General features: G+C 43.8%; 2 protein-coding genes across 3 annotated transcripts; both read left to right on the forward strand.

The window, feature by feature from the left end:
• Positions 1-12,285: 12,285 nt before the first annotated feature.
• Positions 12,286-19,271, forward strand: Dh31 (diuretic hormone class 2). Its single transcript, XM_076810840.1, has 4 exons — positions 12,286-12,400; positions 16,780-16,874; positions 18,082-18,186; positions 18,270-19,271. Exons 2-4 carry the CDS (start codon positions 16,789-16,791, stop codon positions 18,400-18,402), a joined length of 324 nt encoding a protein of 107 aa, XP_076666955.1. The 5' UTR covers positions 12,286-12,400; positions 16,780-16,788; the 3' UTR covers positions 18,403-19,271.
• A 2,152-nt stretch (positions 19,272-21,423) lies between these two features.
• Positions 21,424-24,973, forward strand: LOC143368267 (lysosomal acid phosphatase-like). 2 transcript variants are annotated; one of them, XM_076810810.1, is made up of 6 exons: positions 21,424-21,763; positions 21,837-21,932; positions 22,012-22,251; positions 22,317-22,623; positions 23,883-24,081; positions 24,152-24,973. In XM_076810810.1, the coding sequence occupies exons 1-6, from the start codon at positions 21,575-21,577 to the stop codon at positions 24,309-24,311; spliced, it is 1,191 nt and encodes a 396-aa protein (XP_076666925.1). In that variant the 5' UTR covers positions 21,424-21,574; the 3' UTR covers positions 24,312-24,973. The 2 variants fall into 2 exon arrangements, with proteins under 2 accessions (XP_076666925.1, XP_076666924.1); XM_076810809.1 differs by having other exon boundaries at positions 21,430-21,763; positions 23,883-24,100; positions 24,168-24,973.
• Positions 24,974-25,362: the final 389 nt, after the last annotated feature.

Genomic DNA, 25,362 nt, shown 5'->3' on the forward strand with positions numbered 1-25,362 from the left:
CGCTAGGACCAACGATAAGTAGGCAGAGAATCTCGGTAAGCGTCTGCGCGACCTCCTGTTGGTTCCGGAGAGCGCAGGAGAATTGCGCAACGAGTCGTGCGACTCGCGCGATTCGCTGAGACGCTGACTCAGATGGGTGAAATGCAGCGCGGGTGTTCCGCGGCGGTGTCGAGCGATAGTTGTACGTTGTACCTAGGCCGAGTGCGCACTCGTTCGTGCTAACGCGCGTATACGCTCGAGGACCAGTCGTTTCGCAACGTATCGACTAAATATAGGTGCATAGGGGAGACCGGGGCGAAGTGAACCTCCGGGTAAAATGAGCTTTCTTAATTTATTCTTTAACAATAGAATATATTCGCAAATTTTGCTGACGTAATAAATGCGCGTAATACCACAATGGTAATTATGCGCATTCAGATATCGAAAAGTGGAAATTCATTTAAATAATTAAAAATTAAGTTTTAGAGACTTCCAATTGGTTTTCTTTTCAATTTCGCTTTTTGGATAAATGAGTCTTAAATGTGTTGTTTTAACTCCAAATTTTTTCCGCGTGTTTGAGAAAACATTGATCCTACCATTATTAAATAATTAATTTTCCACTGAGTAGATATTCGGGGCAAAGTGACCGGGGTAAACTGAGCTGCAAAGAACAGATGCGCGAGTGACGCGCGCAATAACCTAACCTGTCAGCCAGCTGGGAAACCACGCGGCGTGATGGAACAGAATCTAACTTAAAAAAAAATGAAAAATCTGCCACAGTTTTTGACAACCACGGTTAAAAAAAACAGAAACTGACGTGCCACACGCGTCATCCCAGCGGAAGGGGTTAATAATTACCTAAATCCTTAATTAAAACTCGTATTTTATTTCAGCTCGCTTTACCCCAGATAGTAACTCACTTTACCCCATATATGGTCGTTTCGGCATTTTCTTTTCAAGTTGAATTTTAATATACTTTAAGTTTACTTTAAGTATTGCTATTCGTCGTTCATCAATAGTAATGTTCAAATTACATTATAAATCTATTTCCACACATTTTTATTGAAAGGGAAAAATTTTATTCGACTTCAAAGTTTTTTCGCGTCACTTTGCCCTGGTCTCCCCTACGTAAGTAGATAAGTACGTTAGTACTTATGGTTAGTCGTGCACACCAAGTTTAAACTGGCAAGCGAGGCTGTACCAGCTGAAAGCTACGTCTCCGAAAAATCGCTCACTCGGGAATGTCGCGTTGCCTCTAGCTAACCCACTAACTTACAATTAGCTTTTGACAAAACCGTAGGGCAACAATTAGCTAAGCTTCTGGTGGAAACGGTTCCGTATATGTAGAAATATTTTTAAACCTGGCGTGGCATCGGATAGCTTAGCTTGACTTTCTGCTTGATCCCCCGGCTTAAGAGCAAGTAATTCGATCGATGTTGCGTCTGGTCTGTCACGTTTACTCTGTATCCCCGCGATAAATGTTATCTTCGCAACGAATTAGGCTCGCTAATACCGCGATTCAGTTTCTGTCTTGGAAATCTTGTTTTGTTTGTATCGATACCTACAGCTATTTGCGACACATCCGATACGTCTTATCGAGCCGAGCCAGGCCGATATCTTGGCAAGCCTGAAGCCTGCCCCTCGTCCGTTTCAGCTTTCAATCGTCTTCTCTTCGGGCGGACGAGAATAGGCGCGTGTACCTGCATAGGTACCTGAGCAGACGCACGTGAAAAGGCGGCCTTTTCTGCGCGATATAATGTTTCCCAAGCAATGGGAATTGAAATTGTGACGGTCTCACAGCGCCGGCGAGACACGGTCGAAATATCTGACGGATGATGTTTGGCGTTCCGTGAGAACCGCCCGAAAACCGATACGATCTCGAAGGTTCAACAAGAGGACGCGGGTGCTCCTCTATATAGCATGTACGTGGGTAGACTCTCGGCTACGTATACGTATGGCCTCCCGAATGGCGAATACCGGCCAGTGCCAGTACACGCACAGGTATGTACGCAGGTATCAGTTAGCGCGTACCGATGAAGGCCTTTTCACGGGCCAGGCAATGCGAGACTCTGCCCCGAGGAAGGATGTGGTTGAACGGAGAAACAGAAGCAGGTGTTCTCTTCCGTTCTCCTCTTCCTTTCCTTTACCTTCTTTTCCCCCTTTTCTTTTCTTCTTTCTTTTTTTTTTCTGCAAAAAAAAAGTAAACGTCAGACCTGTGCTGAAGACGCCACATTACGTATGTACTTGCGAGGATGTAGAGGCAGAATCGACCACATCGCTTTCGAGTCTGAGCCTAAATAGGCTGCTTCGTTACTTCTCGCAGGTTCTATAAAGCGCGGGGCGGCTGTTGTCCAAGTCCTCGGACTATTTCATAGATGTTTAGCTTCCCTCTACGAGATCCAGAGAGCGCAAGCGCAAGGCTTGCTCCACCTTGATCGCGCGGGGCGAAGTTGGCCAACGTTACAAATTCCATAATCGTAAACTTATCATTTATCGCCGATGGAATGTACCTGGACACGGATATCGGTCCAGCTGTCCAGCTGTCCAGCAGCTGTGTACTTCACCTGCCGTTGTATCGCACTGGCCGCTGTGTACAGGTATACCTATAGGTAGGTACACGCGTGCACCAGTTAAACGTATCGCATTGGAGGTTGTGCCCGAAAGGTGCCAGTACCGCTCGTATCCTACAACGGAAGCCTCTCTCGTCCCATCCTCCCTTTCGATTCTCCTTCTGCGTTTGTTGTTTCCTGTTTTCCACAAATCCTCTATGCGAGAATGTATTTTCTTTCGGCTCTTCTCGTTTGTACATTCGATTCGTCGCTAGTTGTCGGTGTAGAACCACGGAGTTCAGTCGAAGATATTGCTGGGAACACGTTTGCTTTATTGCTCGACAGGTTGTTGTGTCTAATGGTAAGACCAGTCGGGGAGATTCATATAAAAATATAAATGCACATTATTTAAATAAAAGTAAAGTAGTTTTTGTAAGGTAGTTTATCTACCTGATTATTGTCTTAGATTAAATTTAGCTACCTGATCAATTACATTTTTTATTCGCGTTTTTGCACATTATTTAAATAAAAGTAAAGTAGTTTTTGTAAGGTAGTTTATCTACCTGATTATTGTCTTAGATTAAATTTAGCTACCTGATCAATTACATTTTTTATTCGCGTTTTTGCGAAGGCATATTAAAGGATCATTTTGTACACCTATGTGTATAAAAAAGATCCCCACGAGTGATCTTTAAGAAAATAACCCCTGTGATCATTCTGTATTTACTGATAATATTTATTTTATAAGCTTAGATTATATAAACTGAATCTGCTAAAATTGAACTGAGTCAAAAATATGCGACCATGATAAATTAAAATGATTTTTTAAAAAAAATCAAATCTTCGATAATTTTTGGCACATAATCAGTGAGTAGAAATACTTAAAGTCAACTAACAAACGTAAGAAAATGAGATCAGGCTTTATAGATTGAAATTTTTTCTCGCACCCCCTGGGATTCCTGGGATCGTTTTACTCTACTAGAGAGGGATCATATGACTCCACACATCCAACTCACATTCAGTGGTTGAATATAACGTCAAATTATTACATTCGGTAACGAAACATGCATTAAATTACAGTCGAATTGTCATTAAATCCGTGAAAAAATCAGCTGTCACACTAACAAGGGAACATCCCGAACCCGGTAATTCAAAAAATTCTAAAACTTTGTGAATATGTAGGGAATTACCTCCTGATTACAACAGATTTTTTTTTTGCTGCCCAAATTCACTCTAAGGGGGTGTAAATTGACCCCCGAAAATCCGGTTAGTCTCCGATTTTGTGTTATAACTCGTGAACTGTAAAATAATTTTTTCCCCCAAATGATAGATCTAATTAAAAGAAGTAACTTTTGTCTTGAAACTTTTTTTCTATCTCTTACAGTTGGCGAGTTATAACACAAAATCGGAAAACAGCCGAATTTCCAGGGGTTAATTTCACCCCCATCTAGTGAATTTGGGCAGCAAACAAAAATTGCGTTGTAATCAGGAAGAAATCCCGTACGTATTCACAAAGTTTCATAATATTTTGAATTTTCGGGTTCGGGATCTTCCCTTGTAAGCCGTTCGTGACAAAAGTTACACGACATTGAAAAAGACCTTACCTTAGATAAGAGGCACTAATTCTGATTTCTTCTTGTTTATAACACACGCAGCGCTGATATTTACATGGCACTTCGCGCGACACTCGATGACGTACGGGCTGAACTTTTGAGCATCAATATCACGAAATCGCACCACTAATAGCCGCAGAACAGCTATTTTACCCTGAGGGGTCGTTTTAGACACACTTCCCCTACATTGTCGGAATGGAGGTGGGTAACGAAGCAGATTTAGTAGATGGATACAAATTGGCAGGTAAGCGAGTAAAGAAGCAAAAGCAATGAACCGATATAGGTAGAAAATGTTCAAGTACTCGCATGGATAGGCCTGAATGACAAGCGAACGGATCAACGACACACCTGCCAGCTCTCATATATATATGTACTTTATCGTTCGCACCTTTCTTGTCCCGCCGCGCCGCGCCGGGTAAAGGATGAACGCACGTTGGCTAATATCGAAAGCAAGACGAATATCCTCGCGACAAGGAATTACAACGGAACCGGACGGAAAGTCCATTTTATTGGTTTGCTCGAGAGATCGGACAGGTGCAGAGTGAACGATGGTACACACCTGCGTGAATAACCGTACATCAACTCTAACAGTTACGCCTCGGTCTACCTTGAGTCGTCTTTGACACGCGCGCCTTAAATCAGTCGAATCCAACAGCCGATCCAACAACTCGGCGAGAAGAGACTCGAGGCGAAATGCCGTGCTCTCTAAACCCACCGGCCACCCGCAGGCGCACTCCGCGTTACCCACAAATGTTATGTGCATTTCTCCATTTTCAAACTAACCTCACTCCTCTTGCGAATCGGACATCGTCGCGCAGAACTTCGCGACGCAATAGGAAGCCACCATGTACATATGTATTTACGTTACATACCGAAAGGTCTGGGTTAGCAAAAAGTATCCTTCTGCCATATCGGAAGAGCGCAGCTGGCGCGATTAAAAGTATGTTTTCAGCTACCTTCAGTCGCCAGTTTGCCCGATCCCTAATTATTCACGGTCCAGACTACATTTCGCGGAAAACAGCAGCTGTCCGACGATCCGTTGCGATCGATCGCTGATAATAGGCGAAAGGATGCCTTCTGTACCTGCTCTGTAACCACATGCCAGTCGTGCTTTACAACAGTCGGTAAAATAGGTCACGTTGCTCGTCGCGGAAGGAACACTCGCGTTATTGCTCGTTCGTAACTTGTTGCGAAGAAAACGCCAATCTTTCCACACGCTTGTGTTGTTCGGAGGTGTAATGAGATTACGCGATAGCTGACATTCACCATTTACCATTTCCATTATGTTACAGCTTTTTTTTCTGCACAGAAACGGTAATACCGATAGAGCGACGATTACCCGGTGAACGCGAGAGGGAGCTGTTTGCTATTTCTGTATTCTATTCTGAATAAGGAAAGAAATTCTCAGCTGTTCCGTTGTACTTATAAAAATTTCAACGGAAAGTCGGCTGGTACTGTAAGCGTAGAAAATTCATTGTACGTTTTAATTACTTGAAATGTGCTTATGCTACAATATTCTACGTTAGCAGTAAGGAATTCTAAGTGAAAAGGGAAAATAGATGAGGGAATGTCCCCAGAAAATGAAATTTGTTAGGTTAGACATTTTTTTATTAGCAAAGCACCGAAACAGAACATGAAATACACTTATTACACGTCCTCTGCAGAAAGCAGTTATCAACAAACATTATACATACAAAATTGTATTGAATGTTGAATTTGGCTAGTGAAAATGCGCAGACTGGATACGCGTGATTATTATGTGGTCGGCTCCTCGAAGTGACAGAAAATATAACCTAAATATACGCTATATGACAACAAATGTTTAGTGGCTATTTCAGCTTCAAAGGCATCGCCTTAAAGTTGCAAATAAGAGGCGCAGGCCTTTCAAGAGGCGTTCGAAAATTCTGCGTCTCTTCGTTAAACAGTCACTGTCTCGAAACATCTGCGCCACTTCTCGCTCTTTGATTTGCTCTCCGAAGACGTTACTTTGTGCCATCTCTTTCGACGCCATGTTCTCCTGTTACAAAGCCCAATTTTGTGCATTCTGAAAATTTTCGCCAGATTTTGGCCCAGGTATCAGGAGAACACGAAGCGAAAAGAGGTATTCTGAATTTCAGCTTCGAAGGCATCCTCGGATTCTCTCTCCGAAGACGTTACTCACTTTTATTCCAAGTAAGTGTACGTATGCACGGTTGCACACTTAATCGCAACTATTTGAATTTACAATGTATATTAACTTTCCATGTATTAAGTTAAAAATTATTTCACGAAGCACTCCATATGCACTTTTTGTCAGTGAATATTTAGTTTAGATGTATGCATTTCTGTAATACAATAAAAACACGAAATTATACCTGCAGTTAATATTACAATGACTTATTCTAGACTACCCGATGCAAAATACCAACGATGCAAAATTATCTTTGCACTCTCCACTAATTATAAGCCCAGCTTTACAGCTGTATTTCCCAAACTTTATTGTATCATTCCTCTCAATAATTATTGATATTTCGCGAGGACTTCCTTTCAATAAATTGGACGTTTGCAGGCGAAACGCGGTTAATTCATATTGTGCATCAGTTTCTGTAGGTATTCCGCAACAAATTAAATGGCGTGCATTAATTAATTATTCGGCTTCTATAAAGCTGCGACCATTTGATGTCAGATTTGTGAAATTTGACGGACTATTTTTAACAACAGAAGGATTATTGCACTTTTTCAAAGCTTATATAACACCAGCCCTGCCCCGTCCTGCTCTAACCCGATAACAGATCTTTCTAGACGGCGTTCTCACAGTATTTACCAATACGTGAAATTTTATTATGGTAAAAGGGGGTGTTTAGCAGGTTCTGGTAGACTTCTTCGCAACGAAACATTAATTTTCACCCACGTCGCCTCGCCGGCAACGTGTACTCTATAATACATAACGTACACCGTATAACAGATAATCGATTTTCCTTGGTGCGGAATAGATCGAGTTGGAATTTTGTTAAAACGTTAACGCTCTTCGAGGCGGAAGGGTCGTAATTTTTAAAAAGCGTACGGACCGTCGCGCTCGCATATATGTACCGAAGTACGTAAGTAGATGAACGTATACGAAACAGCGAACAGGAGGTATGCATGTACACGTAGATAAGACGATATTACGTACTATTTAGGTGAACGCATATTATTCCGTGGGTCCGAATGGCGACGGTTTATCGTCGACTTGTTGGGACCGCGACGAGTTGGCGGGGGCTCGGGGGATGCGACGCGAGTCGGGTAATCAGGATTCAGCTGACTGAACTGGTTGCAGGTCGGTGTCGATCGGTAGGTTTTACATTAGTTACGAGATAGGTACGCGCACCTACTCGATTTCCCTTCCCTTCGACCGCGCACGATCTTCCACGCTCGATCGGCCACAAAAACGATAAATTCTAATTACAAGAGGAGAACGCGACGCGGATGCACCCTGCGCGTTCCTTGAAAGTTGAACGCAACGTCTGGGGCGTTGTTGTCCAGGGGCGGTGGGATAGGTGGGTATAGCCGAGCGGGAATCGAAGCTGCAGTTTACCAAAGTTCCAACTGGTCGAGAAGCGTTTACGGTACTCGACTCTGGTATCTCGAGGGAGGGCCACCTTCTCGGGAATGTAACTAAAGGGGAAAGCTACTTTGTCGGTGGTGCACGAGTTAATCGATTTCGCAAGGAATCGATTTCGATGGATCTCGTCTCCTCTCCTCCAACTGTTCTCGCATGGGAACGCAAAACTTTGCCTAATCTACGATACGTTCCGGTACCTACCTATTTAGGTAGTAGTGTGCGGAGTAACGTATTCCGCAATCGGTAGCTACCCCTAAACAACTCCCCCTCTCTCTCTTTCTCTTTCATCCGATCGCGTGTTGGTCGAAAAATCTTTGGCCGATATAATATAGCTTACACCCTCCCTCTCCCTCGTCCGTTCGAGTTCCAGGCTCGCGAAAGCACCATTTCGATAGTCTAAATAAATGAACGTTTGCACCGTCCGTACTAGATTGATTTCTTAGTTTATGACTCGACAAATAACCCATAAAACCGAGGGCGGTATATTTCGTTTTAGCGCCTAACGATACACGCTTCCCTCGGCATTGCGAGCCGATCGACAGGCTCTGCTTGGCGAAAACGTGCGCAGAGAGATAACAACCGAGGAGAAATTAAAATGGAAAGAAAGGAGAAATGACGGACGCCAACTCTGACTCGCGCGTACCTCGTCTATCCTATTTCCTCGCCCCTTTCCGCCCCGTTGCTAGCCAGCAAATTGATAACCGATAAATCGGCCGATTTCTCCAAGTTAAAGGCGACACCAACGCGTGCAGCACCAGCATTTAAACCTATTTACGGAATCGGAAGCGATTGAACTGATTAAAGTTTCGTTGCGCCTGCGAACAAGATTCTTTCCTCGCTTCTTCGCCTCTACCTCCGATCCATCTGCAGCCACCTCAAGCTCTAGTCCAGTGAAATTAGACGGAAGTATGCCCAATCTACGGAATAAATCCCGACAAGTTAAATTTCGCTATGCGCCTTTATTTGGTCGTCGTAAACAATATGTCAAAAGTCCCCATCGATCTGACCGCCGCTGAAAACTTTACAGAGGGTTGAAAAAACAGTTTTTCGCGAATATCTCGTTATCTAGCAGTTTTACGACGGAAATAGTTATTATGAAATTTATACCTTAGGAAATTCTCTGCAAAAAAGGTGTTATGAGTTTTTTTCGTAGGAACCACCATTTTCATGTACGTCGGGTTACCAAGTTTCAACCCCCACACTTTTAACAAGGGAATATCTTGAGCCCGGAAATTCAAAAAATTATGAGACTTTGTAAATATGTAGGGGGTGTCCTCCTGAGTACAACGCAAATTTTCTTTGCCGCCCAAATTCACTCCAAGGGGGTGCGATTGACCCCTGAAAATTTTTCCCATACCAAAATTTAGCTCGCTGGGATTTATTCCGGAGAGGGATCTTAATTTCTATATATCGAAGCATTTCCAGACTTTGATCTTCCCGACTAATGGCCAAGTGGACGTAACGAAACAGTGGGTAAGTAGCTAGGTACGCGGAACGCGACACGCGGCACATGCACACGCCTACGGCGTAGGTACTTGCCTCGTGCTTGCCCGTCGAACGCGCACACGTCCATCTCGTATTCCAACCACTTGGACCGCTACTTTACTCGGCCGTTTATAACGCATTATGCTTGAGACGGGGCTATTTGTTTCCTGCGACCACCACCGTTTCAGGGGCATTATTAAAATGAACTATTAGGTGATTTGCATGCCGACAATGGTAGACGTTACCGGCGTGGCGCCCGGAAAAAGGGACGGCATGGGCGCCACGATAAACGGCAATAAGGCGATTCTTGAGTTCCTGCTGACGATATGGGTGAAAGATGGGGAAGGGAGGGACGCGAAAGAATCAACTAAACCGGGGCTTTGCTGCGTATCATCCCCTCGCATAATTCGCTTTCTGCGTCGTCCTATTTAAGCACCAAAAACGCAACAGTGGGGTAAAGGACCCAATTACTGTCACCTTAAGCTATTTTACTTGAAATAACGAATAAATAAACTGTAGTATAGATTACAGGTTGATTTGCATAATTATTTTTGTGTACGACTTTACAAAGTTTATTTATTCGTTATTTTAAGTAAAATAGCTTATGGTGACAGTAATTGGGTCCTTTACTCTAGGTTGGTACATGTATATCTATAACACTTCTCCTTAGCAGTCGACTTCGTCGATTTCGTCGATTTCGTCAAAGCATCAAGCTCCTTTTCGACCGAGACAAGCTCGAGGGTTAACAGCATTTGCCGTAACAATATATTTGTATTTATATTGCGACGAAGAAGAAGGGTTCGTACCCCAGCCGAGCCAAGGATGATCGAAAAATAATAACTAGGTTAACACCTTTCTCCTCTTGTGAATGTTTTTCAAACTGGCCGTGGCGGCACAAGTTAATCCATCTGTACCTAGCCAACGTGACGTCGAATTCACCACTTGTAGGTAGGGGAGACCGGGGCTAGTTGACTAGCTCTTAACATCTCTAATTTTTGTAAATGGACCGTTGGTATTTCGTTGACTTGTTGCATACCAAAAGTTTAGAAATTTCGTTAGGAATGCAGGCTTAATTTTTTAAATTGTTTTAATTGAGGCTAGGTCGTAGTTTTTATTATATATTTAGAGTAGTGAGACGAATAATTCAACAAACCCCTGCTGTGGGGTTAGTTGGCAAATATGATGGGGTTGGTTGACTTGGCATTTACTTTTCAGTTTTATCAATATATACGAAAGGCGTACATTTTTTCTTTTCACCCCTTCACACTGTTATTTTTTTTTTATTAATTATCATGGTGCTAGATACTGAAATTATTTTCTACTTGTTTGTTATGGTCTATTTGGATGGCTTGAGAGTTCGAAGGGAGGATAGGGTGTAAAACTGGTAGGGGTGAGTTTGGAGGGAATTATGGTGGAGGAAGTGGACTTGAGCAGCTAAACTCTTTGCCTCGACTGCAGCTTGAGGGTAAAAAGTGCAATTTTTAATGGTGCTCCTATGCTTAGTCAAGTAACCCCGTCCGACATTGTTAATATGTTAAGACCCGTACATACAAAACCTCCACGCACCGGGTAAAATAAAATACCGTAAATTATAGTCAATGTATCACGTTTCCACAAAATATTCATGAAAAAACATCAAGCAGTACTTAGTGGACAAAAATTCATAAATATTCGAAACAAAAATATTTACTACCCGCCGACCTTTTTAGATGTTTCATTCTCACTGATAGAACCCGCAAGTTTTTGTCACGGCGACACATTAAACGCCAAGCTGGCCACTCATATGCTTCAACCGTTAATTTGAATTCTAATTTTAATTTTATTAGTTCGTCAGTTCTACTATCTTCTTGTATTATCGTTTGTTTATTTATGCACTGACTATTCTTCTCTTTTCTTTTCTTTCGCATTGTCTGTTTGTTAACTATGATTTGTTCACTGTAAACTAAAGGCTCTTTACCCGTGGATAAATAATAATAATAATAAAGCAGGGGGTAGGTACTTGTAAGAAATAAGAATCGCGCGACTGTTTGTTTCATTTTCCATCGAAGTTTCCAGCGCCTGCAAAAATTCCTATCGCGACAAATAAGCGCAAGTGCACGTGTCGCGGCGAGCAAGCGAGGAGGTGCTCGCGAGTGACTTGGAAAAAGGAAAATCGGTCGTTGCCGTGAGAAGGCAAACACGAGCAACGCTTGTAAGCTTAATGGACCCGCAGTGTCGTTCAATCGTATCTGTACACGTCCAAGAAATTATCGACGAATCAAACGTGACTAACGACCCACGAGTTTGTATTTTCTCTCGAGCTTGCTCCTTCGTTTCTCCACCCGACCCCCGTTTAGACGCGGGAAAACGTTTGTCCAGCGGTACGGTTAATTTTATTAGCCCGTCTCGTCCCCGGATGTGTATTGTGTGCGGGACACGTCGATATTATTACTGGGCATGGCTTTCGTCGCGTCGCTTCGTACCGATAAGCGATACCCACGATTTACGCAGAAATTTCCCATAAAATCATTTAATCACGCTGTCCTCCAACCACCACAGAGACCAATCTACAAAGCCACCCCCGCACGATCGGAAGTTCGGTAATCATCTTCCTTCGTCCCTTGCATCTCTAAAAATCTTATTCGTTAACCGGGCTAGCTGATGCGTGTGCAGGTTTTGCTCCATTTCACAGAGTCTTGCTCTCGGGGAACGCTTCTGGAACGGCGGACGTTAGCGTACTCGACAAACAGACATGCCTGGACCGTAAGATCACCAGCGTAGGTGGGTACTCGAGAAAATCCCCCGGGAGGGTTGGAGAGAAATAAAGCCGAAAAGGAGGGAAAGATGGTTAGATTGACCGTTGCGATTCGGCGACGGCGGAGGTGGCGTTCACGTCCCGCGACCGCGGGCGCGCGGTCGCGGGCGCGCCCGTGCCCGTTGGGGTGGTTACCAGGACGATACAGGGGGATGGTGGTAGGAAGCTCGGATGGGGTAGAACACAGGTCCGTTTGATTGGACGAGAATGTTTAGTTATACAGGGGTGGGGATAGGCATGAAGCGAATGCCGCAAACTCGCGGGCTTATATAAACCGGCGGCGAAGGATTCCGATTCGCAGAGCTGTACACTCCGTTGCCGAAGGAACAAGCCCGTCGCAGAATCACCTCACCGGTTGCCGATATCAATACTTACTACCACAGCCGATTCGCGAGTCGAGGTGAGTCGCAGCTTTTTCAAATGTCCTCGCGCAGTTTCGCAGTGTCCGATGAAACTCGTCGGCCGCGTTCCATTACGCTACTTTACTATTCGACGTCAGCTGGGAGGCAGTATGCCGATATCCGATCGCCGGCATTCGAGTTTTAATTAACCGCTCAGGGTAACTTCACGCCAAGAGATACCGATGCTTGTGTTAGGGGCGCGCTGTATCTGTAAATTTCGAGGATGACTTGTAAATAGGGTTTGTCGAGTTTTAAAAACCGTTTTGTTTTTTTTTTATAAATTTGTTAGATTCGTAAACCGGGTTTTAAATTTAAAAAATCAGGGTTTATGTAGTAGAATTAATATGTGAAAATGAATTAATTATTTAATTAAAAACGTTAATATTTGAGCTTAAAATCGCTTCGGACTCAAGCATATTGTGGTAGATAACAGTCCACTGTAAAACTAATCTTCACGAGTTCATATTTTCGGAAGAAAAATACTAAGTGAAACAAAGATTTATAATTTACATTTTGTACGGATTTTAGTTATTTTAGTTCTTTTTTCATTTAGTTTTGTATGCGATGTATTTTATTGCGTTATATTCTTGTAGATCCATAAATATTAAATGAACTAAAAAATTGTAGGGACTTCTACGGATTTAAGTTATCCTAATTTTTTTATTTATTTGGTTTTGTACAGATGGAGTATATTTTATTTCCTTATATTTCTGTAACCCCAAACCGGTGTTTCCAAAAGTCGGTTTTTGTATAAACCCTACTTGTAAACCTCCGTCAGATCGCCTATTAAATGGTAAACCGATTTTGTGTTTAACGGATGTCCAGTATTTCTCCACGTGCCACCACCCTGTAGAGACGAGTTCCGGGGTGAAAGAAATCGGCATAAATACGTACCCACGCCTGTCGGTTATCCGCTGCGGTTTCGATTTTCCAGACATGTATTAGACGTTAGATTGAATTAAACGCAAAACTGAACCCTGCCGAATTCTGAGCACGAGAATTTCCGACACGTCCGCGTCCACGTACGTTCCATCTGTTTCGCCACAGAACGATTAAACGCTGTACCGAGACACGGTTTCGCTCGATAGGCAGCATTGCGCTCCGATGAGCGATCAAAACTGGACGCTCGTTCAAATGCATCCCCCGAATCGAAAACCACGAGTACTTGACAAACTCGAGTTTCAAACGCTCGATAAGATTCCGTTCGAGACGCGAAGACGATGTTACCTACCTACTTGGGGAAACGGATGAACGTGGTCGTCGAAAGGCTTTCCTTCAAACTTGCCCGCGAATGTGCTTGTATAAGTATGTATGCAGACCAGGTCTGAATTATTAAGTCTATTCGTGCCACGTTAGTTAGCTAGATTCGCTTGCAACCAAAATTTATAATAATAACAATAATAATAATAATAAAATGCCACTGTGTACAGTAGGTAGGGACCAAGGGCAAAGGACGAAAGCTATTAATGCAAGTTCGAGCCCGATTTAACAAAGTCATCTGTTTGCGCGCGTTCTGTTCGCATCAGCCGCGATGCTTCCAACTCGGGAAGCGGGGAGCGGAAATGAAAAACGGGGAACGGAGAACGCGAATGCGGAAAACAGGATACGCAATATGGGGCACGGAATAGACTATAGAGAATACCAAACACGGAAAGCGATAGGAAATGGCGAACGGAAGAAAAGGAAGTGACGGTGCTGGAAATGCTAACTCTCAAGATGAGGTTTCTGCCCGGTCGGGCGTGCTTCGTCTTCCTCGTCTTCCCGATAACACCGTTCCGACGATTTTACTCCCGCCTGAGGGACGCGTTTAACCACCACGATACCGCCACGCCACGCCGCGCCAATTTCAATGTAAATTCGAATTCGACTCGGGTCGGCCGCCGCCCTGCTATTCCACCTACGTACATATGTACGTACATATCTACTTATCGTTTCGTACAGTTAGTGTACTGCGAACTGTAACAATCATCCTCGGAGTATCGTTTTTGTCGACGCTGTCGCCTTCCAAGTGAATACCTATTGTGCATAGGCACTTGCATATTCGGAGCTGTGGTAAGTGCGGACTGATACCAAACGCTTCTTTCAAGATAGCGGGAATAACTTACAAGGGAACATCCCGAACCCGGAAATTCAAAAAAATTCTGAAACTTTGTGAATATATAGGGGAATTCCTCCTGATTGCAACGGAATTTTTGTTTGCTGCCCAAATTCACTCTGAGGGGGTGTAATTGACCCCTGAAAATCCGGTAATTTTCCGATTTTCTGTTAGAACTTGTGAATTGTAAAATATTTTTTTACCAAATGATAGATCTAATTAAAAGAAGTAACTTTTGTCTGGAAACTTTTTTTCTATCTCTTACAGTTCGCGAGTTATAACATAAAATCGGAAAATAGCCGAATTTTCAGGGGTTAATTTCGCCCTCTCTGAGTGAATTTGGGCAGCGAACAAAAATTGCGTTGTAATCAGGAGGAAATCCTCTACGTATTTACAAAGTTTCAGAATTTTTTTGAATTTTCGGGTTCGGGATCTTCCCTTGTTAGTTGTCTGCGCGCGCGTGTGCGTTCGCAGGGGAAAAAGGTGCAAGGTCGGTAGACGATAGAGCACAGAGCGCGCACAGCGTGTCCCTACTGAACCCTGCTCCCTCGTTAGGGGGAGAAGACCGTATGAATTGAACGAAAGTAGAAACAATTTTTTTTTCACAAATCGCTTCTAAAACTTTTCAAAAATATATTCTCAATGTTATAGGCTGAAATTCAACTCCGTATCGATACTATAGCCTGCTGAGTCAGCGCGCCTCCGACCACCGAGCATACCTAACACGCAATTTAAACGCGTCTTTCCCGAAACCACGTTTTCAAAATCGACGCCGGGGATAACTCAAAAACTATTTGACCAATCAACTTCAAATTTTGCACAATTTTATTTTATAATATTCCTCAGAATATGAACCACAATGTTTAACCAAATTGTTAATTTTAACTACCGTTTTTAAACAAATAAAACGCGATTTTTGTGGGAAAATCACACCTAATTGTTTGAAGTTCCGCCATTTTTAAAATATGCAATTTGTTTACACCATTTGCGATTCATATTCTTACAATTGACACTTAAATTGAAAAAAAAATTGTTGGTCTGTTTCACATAACTACCAGAGACGCTACAACCGGCGCCGTTTTGCAGCTCGGGGAAAAAAACATATTTCAGATACTGCCCTATTTCTTTTGTATTTGTTATAATTTTGCTGCTATAGAAATTTTTGTTGCTCGTTATAATGTTAAATAAAGTACCCTTAATGTTCCGAAAGGATTAGCGCATTGGAATCTTCGCAAAGAATTCCTGAAAATTGATGCAAAAATAAGCCGTTTATACGAGCTTCTCCCCTTAAACGCGTAATCCATTAGCACTCAGAATAGCAGGCAAGTCTCGCACACGTGCGCGTGCATACGATCGCAGTAAATGGTATCGAGGAATACGGTGAACGAATATTGACAAACGTGTGGAGAAACAACTTTTAGGCAAACTTTTGGAAACGGGCGAGGAAAAGGTTTCGACGATTTCAGCTGGCTCGCAGCTGAATGAGCATCGGTAGTGCATTGTTCTCGACATATGTAAATAACTAAATACAAACGTACGCGCGTGTGCCAAAGCACCGTCGCCGTCGCCATCGATAATTATCGAAAGGGACAAATCCAATTATTCCGTGTTACGGCACTTGCGGCAAATCGGTATGCTGAAAGCGACTCGTGATTGCCTTCCAATAAAATACTAATTGAACGAACATCGATACGGCGAGCAATTAAAAACTACCCCTATATATAATTCGAGGTGCGTGGAAAAGTTGCATCGGTTTGTTCCGGGGAAAATTGAAATTCCTCCGCAACGATTCCCGCTGTCGACAACGATTGCAAACTGCAGGTAGCTGGGTATTTAAAGGCTCGAAGAAAGAGCGAAGTGAAAGGCTGCATGGAACAATATAGCGAACTGCGATTCGACGGGTTTTCAATCACAATCACGCGTGTCAGAGAACGCGCAGAAAAGTCGCTTGCTCACCGTCGCGACCTTTCTTTTCTAGATCGTCGCCTGAATAGTTTGTTAGTCGCTTTTCTCGAATGCGCCAACCAGTGACCACCTCGGTCCTCTGAAACAGGAAGCCGTGCCCTCTATTTCCTTTCTTTTCTCTCTCCACCTGCTTCACCTAGCTTCTCCTAGTTTCCTTCGAAATGCGCACGTGAACACGCGAATTTGAATCTACGTACAGTTGGTCCTTTGAAATAGCCCTGGTTGAGAGGGCAGAGTTTACGGTGAAACTGCAATTAATTCCACGGACACATATCGGTGCAAATTGCATACAACACAGCCGTTGCATCTGTTTTCCAGGTCTCGAAGATGCAGCAGGGAGTTGTATCGTTATGCATTATTCTGGCGATCCTCGGTCTTTTCGTATCCTCGACCCCTTCGGCGGATGCGGCACCGTAAGTTTCATTCATTTATTTGTCGCACAACGAAGTACTTACAGGGGAGGACACCGCGTGATAGACATCGGTTTTGATGAGCCTTGGCACGATGGATCCATGTCGAAAATAAGTAAATAGGTGTCTGAGCGTTTCTGCTAATGGATCTTAATAATAGAGATATTTATAAGTAAATTATTAAAAATTTTATAGTGGCCGTAAGGTTTTAGTGGGTAAAAATCCCACAACTACCTTTGTGCCCCCGGGGATTCCCCTCTGAAGAAATCGGGGTCCCTTTTGAAGATTTCCCCAAATTAAAAAAAAAATAAATTTTTTATAAATTATTTTTTTTATAATTTCTTTTTTAACTTGGGGAAATCTTCACCAGGCGCCCCGACTCCTCCAGAGGGGAATCCCCGGAGGCGTCAGGGTAGTGTGGGATTTTTACCCACTAGAACCCAACGGCCATTATGAAATTTTTAATAATTTATATGTAAATGTCTCTATTATTAAGGCCTACTGGCTGAAATGTTCGGACACCTATTTACTTATTTTCGATATAAATCCATCGTGCCAAGGCTCATCAATATCGATGTCTATCACACGGTGTCCTCCCCTTGTTAGCATTGCTCGCAATTTCAATCATAGCTCGGGCTTCGCGTACTAATTTCCATTAAACTATTTGTTCGTTCCACCACGTTCGGGTAATCGAGGGATTAGTGCAGGGGTAAAGACGTTTCCGGTCTCAACTTCAAAATTCTCAAGTTTCATTTCCATTTCCTTTTAATCTATTATTATAATTCTCCCACGCAGTCGGATCTATCCTGACGTTTACGAATTAATATTAAACATACGGGAATCGACCGCGCGCGATTTGCCAAGAATCGGTGGGAAGTGCCGCTGATATGCCTGCAGTATAGATTATACAGAGAGAAGGCGCGAAGAAGCATCTGTCTGCGTGAGAAAGTTTAACCCAGTTCCATTTGACGAGCCGTCGTTCAATGAGAATGGTTCCTCGTATCTGGAAGTAAATAGTGGCATTGTTACGACTCGTCGTTAATAGAGTTGCGCATAGGAATGGAGAAGTTATAGGCCGGAGCGAGCGCGTCGTAAATACCGAGAGAGCGTTGCTTCAAATCGCGAGCAATTTCGCGAACGGGCTGACAAAAAAATACAAAGAGGGAAGGAACTTTCGATGGCATGCTAAGGATGAAAAATTGGGATACAGGCAACAGAGCTACTGGAGCCAATTCGACGAAGAAGACCCGGAATCGCTGATGGAGATACTCGCCCGGCTCGGTCATACTATCATGCGCAACCCAGAAGTGGAGAAGTAGGTGGAATTCGCGTATCTCGCCGGTGAATCGCAGCCGCAGTGTTTATCACTTTCATCGACTCCTCCGATTTCTCTTGCAGCAACAAACGGGGCTTGGATCTGGGCTTGAGCCGTGGATTCAGCGGCTCGCAAGCGGCGAAACACTTGATGGGACTGGCGGCAGCGAATTACGCCGGAGGGCCTGGTCGACGACGTCGTTCCGAGCAACCCTAAATTAAAAGGCATCGTTCCGTTCCGTTCCGTTCTGTTCGACCAACCGACCGACCACATCTTGACCTCGAGCTCGGTCTTCGTAAATGTCCACTTACGTTCCTTCGCGCATGCTGAATTCTTTCCCTTCGCTCCTTTTTGCGACTGCTTGCCAGAAACCTCCTACCCTTAAACACATTCGTACCTCGTTTCTTATTATCTGCTACTTATTTATTTATTTATTTATTTATTACGGTTAGCTACTGTACTACTGTTGCATTTAAACGCGACGGCGTTATACATACTCCGTGTGAAATCTAGTCACTATTGTATAAGATAATTTTGTATGCGCGAATATTCGCTTGCGTGCGAACAGGGAGGATAGAGAGGGAAGGTGGCGACGCATACCCGTAGTTTTTTATATAAAGCCGACATTAACGACAACCAATGATAATTGTCCGTTCAACCGCAATCTCGGTGCACCTGTGCGCTCAGATAGGTACTTCTACGCATTTGTATACTACGTACTTAGGTATATTCATTCGCCATGGTGCGCATTGCTTTCCCACGCGTTCTACGCTGCCTATACAATGTACTATCTGCAGAAATGTTTCTCTATCGGCATCGGCGTGAGAAATACTTCAACCCGGACAGATCGTAGCCGGCGATTCGAATGTAGTGAAACTGAAGTATCGTAGGTCGTTATCGTATCGTACATCCTTCTCGCGCAAACACTAATCGTCCGTTCTCTAATATTCTCGGGTCGTTCTCGTAGCCGCACGCACACACGTCCATTTCTTTCCCATTAAATACGTGGTCTGTGTGTTTGCCATGCAACTCTGTCTACGTTACCTTCGATTTACTGCGAATAAATTAAACCTACTTTCACTTAATGCCGTGTGTTACTATAACCATGCGAGGATCAGCGAATCCGTTCCCTCCCCCAGCGAATACTCGAGACCGGCTAGTTGGGAGTGGCGATAACGTAGAAAGCAGCATTGGCGCGTTGAGTGGCGAAATTTAAATCGCGCCGCGCCGCGCCACTCGAGCGGAGTTGGAGCCGGTAAGTCTTAGTCGGTAGCCGAAGGAAAGTCGCGACTGGGAGTCGAACCAGAGTGGATCGTCGCGTCAGTCACGCGGTCACGCGGCCAGGGTACATATGTACAAGATTGCACGAGCAAAGTGAGCGAAGTGAGTAACGCGCGATTACGGGTTCGTGCGTGTGTTTTAGGTATCTACTCTCTACTGTATTGTAGATAATATTATAAGGTCTAAAGGCTAATCAAATACAGACTGATTAAGCCTGCCAATTGCCAGAGCGACGCGCGTGCATGGTACAATTCCGAGCCAGCGAAGTAAATTCATCTGCATAAGTAATTCTCGGTTAAACGTCGCTAGAATTTGCAGGAACAAAGAGTGACCCAAGAAATAGCCCCTCTTAAACGATTAATTTTATGGCGAGACATCAATCACGCGAGATCTTCAAGTTCAGGTGACAATTAGCTTCTGAGATATGGGAGGTTAAAGAAGTGAGAATTTATTAATGCACCAGCCCATACGCTTCGACGTACGGACTTTTATGTCAGTCCGATAATTAAAGAATTGTTTCCCAAGGCATTTCGCTGACTGCTAACCACGAATTTCAACTTAGATTTTCAGAATTCATAACTTCCATTGCGAGAATCTCGCTGATGCAGAGTCAATTAAGACATATCCCGAAACCGAAATTTGAAAAATTCTGAAACTTTGTGAATATGTAGGGAATTACCTCCTGATTACAACGCAATTTTTGTTTGCTGCTTAAATTCAATCTGAGGGGGTGAAATTAACCCCCGAAAATCCAGTTATTTTCCGATTTTCTGTTATAACTCGTGAACTGTATATTTTTTATTACCAAATGCTAGATCTAATTAAAAGAAGTAACTTTTGTCTTTAAACTTTTTTTCTATCTCTTATAGTTCGCGAGTTATAACAGAAAATCGGGAAATAGCCGAATTTTCAGGGGTTAATTTCACCACCTTAGAGTGAATTTGAGCAGCAAACAAAAATTGCGTTGTGATCAGGAGGAAATCGCCCACATGCTCACAAAGTTTCAGAATTTTTCGAATTTTCGGGTACGAGATCTTCCCTTGTCAGCGGCCACGAGGGTAAGTAAGCGTGTATATTAACATTCGATCGATCAGAAATTTGGCTTCCACAAAATTCAAGCTAATTATTATTAAAACCATAAATATTACTTTAGTTTCGAAAATTCATTCCACAATTTTTCATGCTACGAATATTAGACCAAAGTTTTATAAAAATTAGAACATTCTTCAACATACGATTCGCTATATTGAATGGGTCATTACGAGTTTCGAGAATCTAAGTTGAAATTCGTTGTTAGCAGTCAGCAAAACTCTTGGGAATAATTGTTTAAATTATCTGGCTGGCATAAAAGCCCGTAAAAAAAAGCGTATAGGCTGACGCGTTAACGAATTTTCACTTTCTTTCACCTCCTAGAAAGTAATCGTCACCTCAACTTGAAAATTTCCGTGCGATCGATGTCTCGTCGTAAGGTATCGTTTGGCATGAAATTCAGTTCCAAAATCGTGGGACCCAAAAGAGGCTGAAAAACGCCTCATTTTTAGGACACTCTAACAATTTACCCAAGTTGCGACAAAAAACTGACCGTTTCTGTTTTCTACCTGCCTGTTATTCTTTGCGTCCTGTTGCTTGTTCGCGCTCGTCGAATGTCGACCTCGATTGCCGTTACGATCCCTCTCTCCTCCGATTCCGATGACGCGGCCGCGGCACTGTGCTCTGAGCGAGCGTCTTCGGTCGGAGGCGGAGGCGGAGAGATACACTCTGAATCGCTATGCTGCCTTCCCAGCAGTCTTCTTTCCCTCTTTGCCCGCATCTGCGCAAACATACATTTGACTAACAACAAGTACAATCGCTAAGTAGTACAGTGTTGGCGAGGCAACAAAGGAATCGAAAGGAACTTTGGTAATTAACGGGATTTATGTAAATAGTTGTGTAGAACAGGCCGGGATTTATTTAGTACGGTCACAGAGTGTAATTACGCAATTGAGCAACGAAATCTGAATGCAAGATTGGACGATCGTCCCACGAAAGCTCTTATCTCGTTATAAGAGGAGATACAGATACCCTAAATGTAAGTATGTATTGGGTATGTACACGCATGGACCTCTGAATGGAAGAAGAAACGAAAGAGCGATCTAGTCGCGGTCGTCGGTTAATCAGAAGGAAACTAGGCGTTGGTTTAACGGTGACGATGCTCGGGATCGGCATCGGTTCCGTATTATTCGCGTACGCGGCGTTTGCCTCCGTAGACAGCGGCGCCGCGCGCAACCAGACCATGCCCATTAGACAAGCGATATTCGTAAGTATCTATGCACCTATTAAGCCTAGAGATAGCAGATGTTTAAACGCCCGCGCCCCGTGCTGCCCGACAGGTTTTTCGACACGGCGATCGGACTCCCACGGAAACTTATCCGAATGATCCACACCGGAACTACCAATGGCAAGGTGGCTGGGGAGCTCTGACCAAGGTTGTTAATTATAAAATCAAAACGAACTCGCCAAGCTTTAGCAATGTCTCGCAAGGGTAAACGTCGAATCGTTACGTAGAGAGGGATGCTTGAAATGTACAACGTTGGCCGGTGGATCCGCGACAAGTACGGCTCGATAATTGGCCCCAAGTACGAGAGCAGCCTGTCGTTGGTACAAAGCAGCTACGCGGATCGATGCATAATGTCCGCGCAATCATTGCTGGCTGGTTTGTATCCGCCAACCCCGGAGGAAATCTTCGTGCCAGAGTTGAACTGGAGACCCGTGCCTGTCCATTCCACCCCCAGACATTTGGATAAGGTGCGTAGATAGATAGTAGACGGATAGTGTCTCGATAAAGTTGGATATTCCTTTAATCGTTGCAGATTCTCGTGATGAAGGCGCCCTGCCCGCGATTGGAGCGGGCTTTGGAGGAAGCGTACGCAAACGAATCTGCGCGACTGGAGTCCGTATCAGCTGAATACTATCAACAACTCTCCGCCCATACGGGACAAAAAATCGCTACCATCACCGACATCGAGTTTCTGTACAATACTCTGGAAATAGAGGAACGAAGCGGCTTGACATTGCCGGAATGGACAAGCAAATACTACAATCAGCAAATGCGTGAAATCGCGGCTCGAAGTTTGGGCATATTCACCAGTAACACGTTGCAACAACGACTCCGCGGAGGTAGGAAGGGCTGAACTCACAAGGGAAGATCACGGACACGAAAATTCAACTAATTTTCCTACTGATTACAACGTGATTTTTGTCTGCTGCCCAAATTCGCCCGAATGGGGTGGAATTAATCCCTGATAATTCGGCTATTTTCCGATTTTGTGTTATAACTCGCGAACTGTAAGAGATAGAAAAAAAGTTACTTCTTTTAATTAGATCTATGATTTGGTAAAGAAATTATTTTACGCTTCACGAGCTATAACACAAAATCGGAGAATAACCGGATTTTCAGGGGTCAATTTCATCCCCTTAGAGTGAATTTCGGCAGCAAACAAAAATTGTGTTGTAATCAGGAGGAAATTCTCCATATATTCATAAAGTTTCAGAATTTTTTTAATTTCCGGGTTCGGGATCTTCCCTTGTCAGACGGACCTGTTTTAGAAACTCACCACAACCACAAAACAGTGATTAGGCTGTCGCTGCCGGTGGTTGACACAACGCACAACCGTTTTTGTGGTGTAGCGGGCAGTGGCGGGTTTAAGAAAAAAGGCCCAGTTGGCAAACATTCTGAGGGGCCCATTTTTCGGGAAAATGAAGAGCTACTTCACTAAAAGGGAGCAAGTGCACAGAAAAGTATAGAAAAAAATATAGTGCTTGGATAAAATCATAATGTATTTTTGAAAAGAGGGCCCTAGCAGGGCCTTCTGAGCACGGGGCCTATTTTTCGGGGAAATAAAGCGGTAGTTTACTAAAACCGGGCTCAGTGTAATAATACAGAAAAAAAAATATAGTTTGGATAAAATCATAATTTTTTTAAGGATGGGGCCCTGGAGGGGCCTTCTGGGTAGGGACCTAGGTGGCAACTGCTCATTGGCCGCCCTGTTAAATCCGCCACTGGTAGTGAGCTTCTAAAGTGGCCCGTCTGAGTTCAGCCTTAAATGGAATTCAGCTATTCCTTCTCGAAAAATTCTCGGATTAATTATACCCAGGGACGGCGCGAGGATAGTCGGCGCCCTTATGCAAGAAAATTTTTGGCGCCCCAAATTTTTCCATCTGTTTCCTATTTAATATGTTTCGCCTTTACGGAGTAGAAAAAGAAATAATTACCTTTACATTTTGTTTATGAGGGAGTTGGTTTCCTTTATTATTAAGCCTTAATAATATAGGTTTTTAGCGCCCCCTTCGGCTGGCGCCCTTATGCGGCGCATAACTTGCATAATGGGTTCCGCCGGCCCTGATTATACCTACCTAAACGCGCGCTTGACTTTCAGGGCCGTTGCTGAAAGAAATTCTAAGTCACATGCAAGCTTTGAAAAGTAACAAACGCGGGAGGCAAGCCTATCTATATTCCGCGCATGACATAACGCTGGTCAATTTACTGAGAACCATGGGCTTCACCAGTGAATACTTTAAACCGGAGTACGGCGCGACACTCGTCTTCCAGTTGCACGATACACCCAGCTTCTCCTCCTCCGACGCCGAAGTGAAGGTATTCTCTCGGACACCGTCAAAGGAATCCCCATCTCTTTCGTCTGCTCACGTTTCGCTTTTTCCAGCTGATGTACCTGAACGATACAGACACAGTTACGCCGCATCCCATGAACATACCAAACTGCAGCGCGCCTTGCCTACTCGGAACTTTGGCGAGTCTATGGAAAGACGTGCTTCCCGATAACTGGGACGAGGAATGTCTCCTGTGATCCTTTCTCTCCCTTCCTCTGCTGCCTGTGTACTTACGTGCCATCTGACGGGCTGATATTCCCTTACTGCTGCGCAGTCCAATGCGAACGAGTAAACCTGTTCGCCAAAGTGGTTTCTAATCTTTCACCGCGCGACCAATGAATGGCCAAAGGGCTCGATTACCGCGCAGCAGTGCAGCCGGCATATCTATATGCGTGTACCTACATGCCTAGTATGTACTATGTACGAATCAATTCTAATTCCAGCCAAGCTGGTTAACATTACTAAATTGGCACAAAATCGTTTAACCAGGATGTGTCCGCGTTGCTTACGCAACAAATGACACTGGATGTTTTGCACGTCTCGTTACGCAATGCGAGAACGATTATTACAACCAGTCTTTCCGTTGAATTCAAATACGCGAGCGGAAGAGACGCGAGCATCGATTAAACGTCGTCAAGTTCGTATCGCGTCCACCAACATATCTATGCGCGTATGGATGCACGTACCTATATATCTGTCGTGCCCTCTTCGAATGCTATGCTTTCCCCGTTATCATTGAAACCTTGAATGCTGAATACCGTTCGAATCGATTCACTCGCTACAACACCTGTGTACATGCATGCCTAAGGCACTTACATATATGTACTTGGCGCATTAATAAATTATCCGTTTACTTTCACGTGCGGCACTTGTGTACATGATTATTACACGGAAACCTACGGCCTACTACACAAGTACTTATTTCATAATACGTAGCCACCAGCGGCCGTAGCCGTGATGGAAAACACCGGTTCTCGTTAGATCACCGAAGTTAAGCATCACGGGGCGGTGTACTGGGGAAAGATGGGTGACCACCTTTCTCCCGGTGCGCTGCTGCTGCTGGGACCCGAAGGAGGCGGGAACAAAAAAAAAAATGGGACTATAGTTCGTTGGGCAATATAAGCAAAAATAAGCTTTGAACGCCATCCTGCTTAAAACACAGAAAAAAAAATAATAAATAAAATAAAATAATAATATGTAGCCTCGAAGCTGCCGATGTGCCCCGCGTATGTAATTGCGCGTATAAGT

The sequence above is a fragment of the Andrena cerasifolii genome, chromosome 4 (genome assembly GCF_050908995.1).
Source record: "Andrena cerasifolii isolate SP2316 chromosome 4, iyAndCera1_principal, whole genome shotgun sequence".
Lineage (NCBI taxonomy): Eukaryota > Metazoa > Arthropoda > Insecta > Hymenoptera > Andrenidae > Andrena > Andrena cerasifolii.